Here is an 11991-nt window from a genome sequence, read left to right as displayed (position 1 = left end):
AATGACAATATACATGAACAGCATAATAAAAGACTATAGCACATAATTAGATACATATAAAACAGCGACAAAACTATATACTTTATATACAGAGGGTTTTTCACAAAAAGTGACTGAAAAAATTCCATCAGTGTCTGAAAATTCCATCAGATTCTAAATTTAAAATGAAATATGAAAAAGCATTGACAATGAAGGATATTTAGTTGTGATAAAAACACCTCTAAAATGATAACTGGGGGAAAATACAAACAATAAAAATTTTTTACAGCCCCCATCAAAAAATATGAATATAAAATTTTCATCCCTCTGCTAATATACAAAAAGAAATTTACTTTACAAAATTTGGATGAAAATTTGCAGAGAAATCACATTTTGATTGACATAGTTAATTTTTTAAACTTTTTGTGCCCTCTCAAAGGCTTGAAAAATTCCGAGACAGTAATACAAAGACCACAACACCTAAATGTCCTACTACCCCTTAGCAGCACTGGAATCACTCCTGATTTGTTCCCACCTACATGAACTTCCACCTAGGGACCTTTTGACTATTAAAAACATCTCAAATGTTGCTAATCTTTCCCCCAGGAAGACAACACTCGAAATTTCAAAAATCCCTGTGCACCCTGTTCCCCAACCATAAAATCCCTGATAATTACACCCCTCTCACTATCACCCTCTACCACCCATTCCCCCTCTAAACTGTCACTGTTCATGGAGGTTGCTTCTTCGACAACAGGTGGCTCCATTATACTCCATTAAATTAGTAAAATCGGTTTTAACTCTGATTTAGTGAATTGGTTCATTTCCTACTTTACCAACAGAATGTTGTATGTTTCCTATAAACCCAATTTAAGCCAAGGTTTTGTTGCTAGTTCTGGTGTCCCTTAGGGATCTGTGCTAGGCCCGTTGTTATTTATCATTTTTATCAATGACTTATCCACACTTTTCAAAAATTGTCTACTCTTTGCTGATGATTTGAAGATTTTTAAAAGTATTGATTGTATTGATGTATGTTATAGCCTTCAAAATGAGTTGTCTTTACTTTACGAATGGTGTTTACTTAATAGACTTAATCTCAATATTGATAAATGTTTTGTTCTTTCATTCACTCACAAAAAGAATCCAATCTTTTTTACGTATAACATTAATAATAGCCAATTGCTTAGAAGAACCTCTGCGACCTATTTGGGAGTTATTTATAGTACCAATTTTAACTTTGCTGATCACATTAAAAATCTTTGCTCTGTGTCATATAAAAAACTTGGTTAGCTTAAAAGAATGTCGAGAGATTTCAAGGATAGTAATACATTAATATCCCTTTTTAATAAGCTTATAAGATCTAAACTTGAATATGCTTCAATTATCTGGAGCCCATTTCACGCTTGCCATATTATGAGTCTTGAAATTATTCAAAACAATTTTCTAAGGTATTTATATTTCAAAAAACATGGTCTTTATAACAATACTAGCTGATACCCGGCAACGTTGCTCGCCCGTAAAAAATTTATACAACTTGCATATGTATAGCTTATTTGTCATGGCAAAAGCTAAACGAATCGAGAACTGTAATCGCTTGAAACTGAATGAACTGAATGGCATTTGTGATAATTGGGATACGTGTAATGAAGACGCGTCTTCTCCTTTGGCACAAATCTGGTTACAATCGTTGCTTCAATGATGTAATTGTGCAATTTCTTCACGCAGAGTCTTGGTGTCTCCAAATTTCTTGAAAGAATTATAGGTGCTCCGACTTTGAGGCGGTGGCACACCCGGAATATCCAAAGAGTTCAGAAATTCTGCAGAATACAGAACTGTCTGCTCTGTGTCTGTGACAATGTCAACTGTTTTGTAAGATGTGGAGTCTCCTGGAATAATTTTTAGGATTTTTTCGATGATCTTGTTCACACTGTCATTTTTCGATGCCAGAATCGCTCTCTCCCAAAGCCACTAATGGTTTCGGTGATTTTGTTGAATGTTGGTGAAGACTTAGTCTGCAAGTACTGGAACTGAGTTTAACAACTGGCAAAATCTATTTGGGAGCGTAATCAGTCCAGTGCTTGGATCTACGGGAATTCTTCCATTGCCACGTTTGATCAACTGATGTGAAAATGATAGCAGTGCTGAGTCATTTTGCAGTTAAAAATCGCATATGTTGGTGGATAATAATATTTTTTTTAACTTCGTGTCCGAGTGTTCATGATTTGAGGCAAGCATTGAGTTCATCAGCTGGCATTGAACAGTTTTGTTCTCAGTTTTGTCGTCGTAGTTGTTGTTCTCTGTTGTTATGTGACGTCATATGTCTAGCTTGTGCAGCGAATATTATTCAAACTCCTTTTAAGTATTTTTTAAATTGAAACTATACCTCTACAGTGGGCGGATGATGAGATAAAGGTCGCATTAGCACTTATAGGACACCCTGTATATAGGCAAGCAAAAATATCTCTGGCGCTTCACGGGTTTTCTTCAATTACTGGGAGGATTGGAAAAGTTACGAACCACTATAAAGGAATAAACTGTTATAATGGCAGTATTAAAGATGTGACAAACCATTGTAAAGGCATATACATGTCTGAAACGCATTGTTGGGAACCACGGTAACCAAATTAAACGTTCCTAAACTGATTGTTGAGGCCCAAAACCATTGTTGCCAGACAGTTTTTTGCCCATTTGGGGCCTTTGCCCAGCTCTGACGAACTTTTAAAGTAGCCTACGGTTCAATCCCGCTCCAGTTTGGTATATATACAAAATCTGGCGACGATCGGTCTAAAACTGTAGATTTGTATAAAGAACATACATACATACGTACTTTCACATTTATATATAAGATTCTATCTGCCACTCATCTACGAAACAGTTTCAATGTCAATAGCTTACAAAAACGCAGAGAGTACTTGCTCGTTATTTTTTTTCAAGAAACTGTTGACTAACCAAATTGACTGCATACCCATTCTTAACGAAATCTGTTTCAATATTAAGTGTCACAATACAAGATCTAATTGTTTATTTGCCATCAAATCATATAATAATAATATTGGTAATTACTGTGCTATAAACAGATTTTCCGAATTTTATAATGCGCTTCCTCAACATCTGGATATTTTTCATTCGTCTGTTACCGACTTTAGAAGATTTTTGCTGTGATTGTGTTGTATATATCTTTGTATAGAATTTTTGTATTTTGCGTAATCTTTGTTACTTTTTATTTGTCTTTTGTGTACTTTATCATGTCATTTTTTTCTATTCTGTGAAAATTTTTATTTTTACTACAAGCTGTAATTGGGTTTAAACCTGTAGCTTTGTATTATAAAAAATAAATAAATAAAATAATACCTGGGCTCTCGCAAAACCCTTGCCCTTTCCAAACAACCCTTACACTTGAAACTATCAGCTACTATCTATCCCCCTAGATCAGGGAAACCTCCCATCACAAGCCATACACAACACTAATCGAGGTAGACACATACTAATAATAATGCTAAATCTAGATAGGAAACAATATAACTTTTCTTAAAAATATGAGAATGAGAAACGTTAACAGAAAATTGAAATAACCTGAAAGACATTACAATGCAAAATATAAATAATATACAAAATATGCTCAACACTTTAATCATGAAGAAATATATATAAAGAATACCACACCCACCCAAAAAAATATTAAGATACAAAGAACAATTTATACTTATTAGTACTAACTATCTATTTATTCACTAACACTAAAACAGCTAGGCCGAAACCAAAAGAAAAAAAATTGATAAAAATACCCAGGAAAAGGTCTAGACTGTTCGCTAACACTAATGCCCAAAAATCTCATGAAAAGTATATTAAAGCAGTGGAAAAACACCAAAAAATGGCGGAAAATTATGAACCGGAATTTCCTTCCTGTATGAGCACGTGGGCAAAAAAATTGATTATAGACAAAGAAACAATAGGAAAAACCTGGCAACAGCAACAAAAGTACAATGAAATCTAGAGAAAAAAATATGAATGAAAATTTAAAAAGTAGAGATTAATAAAAACACTTATCTCGCAAATCCAAAGATGGCTGTTTTTCTAAAAATCTGATGGCAAAATTAAAGAGAATAAAGAAAATCACAAATTATCACGCGACACCACAGACAATACCACCCTCTGTGATGGTCCCGGCTAGAGGCTGACTAGGAATATGGTGATTGGTCGGTGAATGGAACACGATAATAACCCATCCAATCCCTTCTGTGGCCCAGGTGAGAATGAAGTAATAAGTAAAAAGTAGCAAAAAACAAGAATGTCACTCATTACTATTTCTGCAAACTTTCATCAAAATGTTATAAAGTAAAGAAAGATGAACCATTCTCACAGAATATTATAATAAAAAAAAATGCTGCTTGATATCACTGAAAAAGAGAAAAAAAAACATTTAAAACTAAAAATTTGAAGCTTTAATTTGTGATAAAAAATTTAATGTTATGTATAAACTTACTTTGTCCTAGTTTTCCCCGTCATGAACATTTTCATTTCATCAACAACATCTTGAGCCTGAAAAAATGATTGACTTGAACATAATTGGTGCTAATGCTTTGGAACATTTTAATGCTACTGCTTTTCAAAAACATATGACCAATACAGTTAGATAATGGATCAAACAGGTTATTTTCTTTTAATCAAATTGCTCACATAGTTGTTAAATGGTAGTGAAAGATATCTAACTTAATGGACAGGAAGAAACAGATTGATGTCAGCAAAGCTCTTGAATTTCCACAAACAAATGGTAAATTCTTTGTGGATATACCAGAAAAGAATCTTGGTAAACATTTGAAAGCATTGCCTGGATTGGAAAAGCAATTGAGAATAAAAACCTTTTGGTATCGAGACCATTTTTCCATAAGTGGTTTGAACAAGTGTATTAAGAAAATGTGATTTAACAGACCAATTTTAAGCTACAATGTGAAAAATTAACTAAAAGAATGTTCTGATAACTCGTAGCATTTTTAACACCAATAAAATAATTTGAAGTTTAACAAACTTTGAATTGTGCAGACAAAAATTAGCATTTATTGGTAACATTCCTCAGTAAAGAGAATTCATTGTATTTTATTATTTTAACAAGAAATATAGTGAGAAAAAACTTACATATACACGTGAGCACTGAAATATATGCATTTCAGATTGGTTGGGATTTTTATTTTTAGTATCTTCTCTCACAATGAAGACAAGAATATTGTTATATAATTCTCTTGGATCATCACTTGTATATGCAGTAGGATCACTGATCAAGTTCATTGGAAACCTTTCAACAATATCCTGAATGAAAAAAAGTAAAATAAAATCAGTCATGTCATAACTGAACCCAATACAAATTACACATAGGTATAAATAAGTTTATGGCTCTTATACAAAAATAAGATTTAAAGGTTTACATTTGATCTATAAAAAAAACATACAATGAAACTACAGTGGAATTTCCGTTTATGAGCATAATTCGTTTCATGAACATGCTCTTGCTTCTGATCTGATTCACTTGTGATTCAGATTAGGAGTGAATCAAAACGAATTTTTCCATAGGAAATAATGGAAACTCCGATGATTCGTTCTACAATTATTCATTCACATTAAAATGACTGATAAAACCGAATTTAATTAAAAGTAAACATACAATACAATAAGGTTTAAAAATTAACTTAATGTAAATGATGAGAGAGAAGAGGACTATTGTTTAGGACCAGGCCCATAGCCAGATATTTTGTTTGGAGAGGGATCACTTACATTTTGTGGGGGGGGGGGAACCAAAGTGGTAAAACAATAGATTTGGCAATCTTTTCTCCTTTTTTCAGTCATTAGCGATCAGGCAGTCATGACAAAGTATACAGGTTGTATATTGCGATCTTCTTTACTAATATATTTAGGCCCTGTGCAGCCATGACCCTCTTACAGAGTCGGTTCTAGAAATTTTGCAGCCTGAAGCAAATAATTTTTTGCCGCCCTTTGGATAAAACTATCTGAAAAGAGTTTTCTTTCAGTCTATTATCCTAATACAGTGGTCTCTAAAGTGTAAGTCGCGACCCCTGGGGAGGAGCGGATCACACTGATGATTTAGAGCAGTAATTCTCAAACTTTTGCTAACCGTAGCTCCCTTGCCGTGACAATATTTATTCGCAGCTACCTACAAGTCTAAAAGAGAACCACTTCAAAGCACTAAATAGGCAATCATGAATGCCAACAGCTCACCGCGATGTCCTTGACAAAGGTTGGTGACACTCCTAGGAGCTGCAGCACACACTTTCAGAAACATTGGTCTACTCCCATAGAAAAGATATGATAAATAATCCAAAAATTTAAGGTGTTCTTTGTCGAAGACAAACTTGGCACTAATATAGTGTCAACGTTTTTGGGTGATATTTTGGGCTGTCAAATTACAATAGGGGAATGAGTCGGGTCAAAACAAACAAAATATATTATTTTTGAAGCATTGTGAAGACTGCTGCAGAAGAATGGCACAAATTTAGCCGCTTTTTATGGCACATTATTTACATGAGGAGTCTGTCAAATGATTCCGATAACAGAATGAAGGAGAATCGATACAGGTATACAGCAGTGGCTCTCAAACTTTCCTCATCTGTGGTTTCCTTGCTCTAGTCAACCAGGCTCCTCAGAGCAGCTTAATAAAGAACCTCTTTGAGGCAAGGAACAGGTTAATATGAATATCGTAAGCATGACGCCTCTGACAAAGGGTGCCGGCACCCCTAAGAGCCATGATGCTCCCTTTGAGAATCACTGGTATACAAAAACAAGCAGTCAAAACATTCCTGAGCCGAATAGGCCTATCTCTAGCATGGTGTTGGCCAAAAGTGGCATTTGTCCGAAGATGAACAAGGAATCAAAACTCACTGCGGTATTTGGCCAAAAGAAGTCAACTGGAAAAATGTTGATAAAGTGTGAAAAAATCCTTTACAAAGAACAGAAGGAACCTAATTTTTCAGAATTCAGCTTCTGTACAGACCTGAACCCCTGAAGAACAAGATACACCCAAGTTCCTATCACTTATGTGATTTCGAACCTTTCCGAAGGCTGGATGCAACTAGAAAAGTATAGTCTGGCTATGTCTGACCTATCTGTAGAGACTGACACTTTTTGGAAGTGCAGGGAAGGGGGTGTATTGAGAGATGAATTAAGCATTGAATAGCAAAGAGTTGAATAGAGCATTTCAAAAGTATTGTATTTACTTGCATTTATTTAACCACTTGCGATTTTCCCTCAAAATGATTTTGATGTGTGAAGATCTTCTAAAGTGAAGACACCGTCATAACAAATCTGTCATGGAAAAATTCCACCCCTGTAAACATGCCACCCTAGGCTGCTGCCTCATGCCTGGTGCCGGCAGTACCCTCATTCTGCACATTGTCGCACAGGCTGGGATCTTTGCTTTGACAGGCCTTGATTTTTCACAAGCCTTTCTCTGTAGCAAATATATGGATAAAAAATAATGGGATTCATCCCGGCAACCTGAGCTGGAGCCCTGTCAGTTCTCCTCCAATGGGGGAGTCATTGGTGTGGCTTCACCCTTTGCACCTGGCCAAGTCTAAGGCACCAAAAAAGTTGAGTGGATTCACCATTCTGCATCTTTGAGCAAAAAACTGGTTTTTCCTCTGTAAGTGACATCCAATTGTTAGAAAAGGCATGATAAGGAACTGTGATTGGCTATAATGATGCGAGATACTGATGTTACAATTCGCTCAAAGATGGCAGATAAGTCAGTCTAGGATCTCTACCTAAATCTAGTCCTGTGAAGTAAATCAGTCAAGATCCCAAGAACATAGCTGCCAACTTTTGAAAATGAAAATTCGGGAGATTTTCGCGCAAACCCGTATTTTATGCTAAAACCACTCCCTAATAAATACAATAGGGATTTTTCCAAATAAAATAGGGATTTTCCAAACATAAAAGTTAAAGCGTAGGGAATAAAATCCCTACTCAAAAACTGAAGTCAAATTAAAATAGGGAAACACTGACTTTTTGTAACGCTTGCTTGATGGTTTTTTTTCCATTTCACATGACCGATTTCCATGACCGATGTTTATGTCCGTAACACAATTTGTACAAAAAGGAAAAGTCGGCCCTTTTCCGGAACGTTTGATGAAAGGAAATTCATAGGAATGAGCATCTTTAAAATTGATTAAATATGTTTTTGCTTATCAGTATTCATGCTTTGTTATATCGCACGTACGTAACTTCAACAAAAGAAATTTTGACCATATGAGCGTCACTATAATCTTCAATTATTATCCAGGACTATTGGCTGCTAAGCCATTTCCCTGCACGATAAGACAAACAACTTTCTTGTTACCATCAGAGGGTTTGTAAAACTTCCTTAAAAAGGGAATTTCCCCATTTACGACGTGTGACGTCATTTCGAAAGGGGAAAAAAAAAAGGCTTCATGCCCCACAAGAAATTTCTTAGGGATTGTTTTCATAAGCGGGGATTTTTTTAATGAAGTAGGGAATGTTTAGGGACAATTAGGGATTTTTGTGATTTTCGTAAAAATTCGGGAGATTTAAGAATTTTCGGGAGGTCGAGCGATGAAGTTAAAATTTGGGAGATTCCCGAAAAATTCGGGAGACTTGGCAGCTTTGCAAGAATGAGAAGATGAACTTCTTTTCCCACTCCAACAGAGCAGAAAATAAAATTTGGTGATTTGACTGATTTTATATTTTTAAATACTGACCATATTGCCTTTAAATTTTGTATTTCTTTCATATAAAAGTCAATCTTTTTTAAATTTAATTTTTGGAGCATAAGTAAATTTAATATTATTTAATTATATTTTTCAGCTATGTCAAATATCAATTCGGGCATCTATAATTTTAAGTTACATGTCCGACTGGGCATGTAAATTTTTAGAGATTTGTCCAGACCTGTTATATACCATATGAATATTATTTTTTACCAACTTGAATTAGACAAAAGAAAGGGAAAAAATCTAATTATCTAATTGGAACATAATTTCTTTTTCTCTGTTTTAAATTGTATGGCAAAGGATTCCACACTCGACAACTTTCTGCAGCTGGAGAGAGTGTGTTTTAAATTCCATTCCAGTCAGATGAGGTTGGGCTGAGATCTCAGCCCCCCCCCCCAACTTGTGGATCACAGAATAATATCATTATATAGACAATTATTGTTATAGAGCAAAGCAAATGCACATCATTGTGCATCATATGTGCTGGCTTTTATTTAATTTTTGGTATATGGCCTGCAAGAGAGAAAACACTGTCTAAAATTAAAGTTCATTTATAGTCTATGCTATTGTATGGTTATCATTTCCAGTGACACCACAATGATTCTGGTTGGCTATTCTCCCTTGCTTTTGAGAGGTTGGTGGATGAACTACTTGAAATGAATACTTTTTGCATCAGTCATAACTTTTGCAATCTTGTCTTGGCATCATTTTTCTTCCTTTCACAAATGGTTAGAAAAGAACTCAGTGAGGACTGTGGCAATTTTGTGTGCCTAGCAAAATTGTTCTCCAAACTTACCACACAAGGTATAAATATATGAATGTAACTAATGATATTTTAGTTGCTTAAACTGATTTTTCTGATTAATTACCAAAGAAGCATTATTGCAATATGAGGAAAACATGGAGAAAACTCACTTCATCTTCATAATCTAGAATTATAACCCAATCTTTCTCAAGTTTCATTTGCATCTTTTGAGTCCAAATGCCATTTGTTTTTTCCATCTGTAACAATCGACGAAGACCATCTTTAGGTGATAGAAGACCTGTATGAAAAAGCAATGAAATGATAAATTCTCATTAAAATATTTTACACAATATGCAGAAAGAATGAAGACAATTTTTTTTATGTCTTAAGCCCTCTCGTACTATTCTGTTAAATTATATTATACATGAATATAAATTTACTAATTGATATCTCATATCATAGTTTGTTTCTTTATACCATGGTAATTTATGCATTCCAATAGGCTAATTACACAGGGACAAGGATTTAAAGCAGATTGGGAGAATAGAGTGGCCACTCCACCATTGACAATGATCGTTTAACGTTGGAGGTTGAAAGGTATTGGGGAACTGGTTCAAGAAAACAACCAGGACCTTACAACCTCCTCTCCAAGTCAAAAGAGATGCTTTCTTTCTGATCTTCTATTCCATTCTGTCACACATTGGTCAAAAAATGACAACAGTCACAACAAGCATTGGCATGTTGTGACTGTTGGAAGCAAATATTCACCAAGGAACATTGTACCAGTTTGTAGCCAGCCTAAGAAGGATTGCAATTTTTGCCAGTCAAAATTGCTTTTAACCGACTAAAAGTGGTCAAAACTGGTCCACCCCAAAGCAGAATGTTTTGCATTGTTCTGCAATGAGCCTTAAGATAACTGAAAATGTTCTACGGTAGAAATTCATTTATAGTGTTTTCCATGCAAAAAAGCTCTTTTCTTAAAAGGGCTTTGACAAGGGGACACCAGTATCAATTGGTAAGGGACAATTCTAGGTTATGGTGTCGCAGTGAGTTTTTCTCTAATAGGGTTGCCAATAAATGGAATAGCTTACCCCGGGTGTAGTAAATGCTAACGCAATTGACATGTTTAAAAAGAAATATGATAAACATGTTCGGGTAAATCGAGAAGATATCCATACTTAGAATTATATAGACAACCATAAACATATTTTATAGGCATTGTATAATATTTGATCTTGTTATATATATTGTTTTTAGTTATTGTAATTATTTTTAATTGGGTTGCTGTATTTTTGAAATATATGACATCCATATTTGTTATGGGCATCTTTTTCTCAGCCACCTCATTGATCATTTTGCCTGTTTTGTGGCCTTGTATTTGTATTAAAATTCTTCCCAAGATTATTCTGCGACGTACGTCACAGATTTCGGCATATTCTGCTTTGGGGCTAGTCGAAACTACTGAAATGGCCTTAAACTGATGTAGTAATAGTTTTAACCGTTTTCTTTCATATTAAATTTAAAACAAAGATCAGTTTTTACTTTTAACAAGCATCAATGTTTTTAAAAAACAGGGTAACATTCACTTTGAAGGATTCACCTTTGAAGGAGTGGTTCTAATCATGCAGAAAACCTGTTTCAATCGTCCTGGCTGATATCAGTTTTGGCCATTTTGAGTGGTTTACTACTATAGATGACCTCAAATGGTTGAAAGAAACAGCAACCAACTTTTCCATTATAAATTTTTTAACAAGTAGTTTCTCATAGAGCTGCCAAAATATTTTTAGCCAGTGTCCTGGTCAAAATGTCAACCCTCCGTTATAAGTAATAATCTTGAATTTTATTATGAAAAGGAACAGTTAACTAGGAACTATTAACTGTCCAAAACCTCCAAGTGGAAATCAATGAGATTTTTTTTATGTTTTACTAACATACTATTAGAGAATCTCACAATCGCAATCAACTGTTTAAATCTGAAATCTGTCTATATAAAAGTGTCATTTGATTTTTGATCATTGGCCATTTTGTCAAGCTGGTGATTAAAGCAGAAAATCTATGATAAATTGATATATCAATCAATTGAATTTCACAATGTTTTTATCTGCTTAACAAAATGAAAAAATATTTAGGCACCAGTCGAATTTCTTAGGAGCCAAGCATGGTATTTTGCTCAAGGAAAAAGGTCCTAAATAATGTTTTCTTTTACTATTCGCATGTTTTCCCAATGTAGTGTAATGAAATCAGAAAATTGTGAGTCCCCCTTAGATTCCAATTTGGAAATTTACTCCAATTTAGCAACCACATATAGAAAACTTTAGGCATCAATACAGATTTTCTAGTTACCATAGCGACCGGCATTTATCCAATCAAATTTTAACTTCATGCAACATTTTTATGTATGGTAATGAAGTGAAGGTTTCGGACAGTTGGAAGATATAAGGATTTGGATAATATAGTAAAAACATGTATTATAATGTTATAATACATTATATAATGACCAAAACCTAAGTGATTTGTATTGATAATTCTTTG

The 11991-nt window shown here is 34.4% G+C and overlaps 1 protein-coding gene across 1 annotated transcript in view; it reads right to left on the bottom strand.

Annotated features, from left to right (window-relative positions):
• Positions 1–11991, bottom strand: part of LOC149067596 (epidermal growth factor receptor kinase substrate 8-like) — a 94522-nt gene that overhangs the window by 42911 nt on the left and 39620 nt on the right. Inside the window, exons 5-7 of the mRNA XM_089252426.1 lie at positions 9630–9757; positions 5113–5283; positions 4463–4518 (exon numbers count right to left, since the gene is read on the bottom strand). Of these exons, the coding sequence (XP_089108552.1) occupies positions 4463–4518; positions 5113–5283; positions 9630–9757 (355 nt within the window). The remainder of the gene's footprint in view (positions 1–4462; positions 4519–5112; positions 5284–9629; positions 9758–11991) is intronic.

Source organism: Pholcus phalangioides, unplaced genomic scaffold (assembly GCF_987345545.1).
Source record: "Pholcus phalangioides strain wild (caught in Gottingen) unplaced genomic scaffold, Ppha-v1.0 ptg000029l_1, whole genome shotgun sequence".
NCBI lineage: Eukaryota > Metazoa > Arthropoda > Arachnida > Araneae > Pholcidae > Pholcus > Pholcus phalangioides.
Note: the sequence above shows the minus strand (reverse complement) of the source record. Positions and strands in the feature narration are given on the sequence as shown.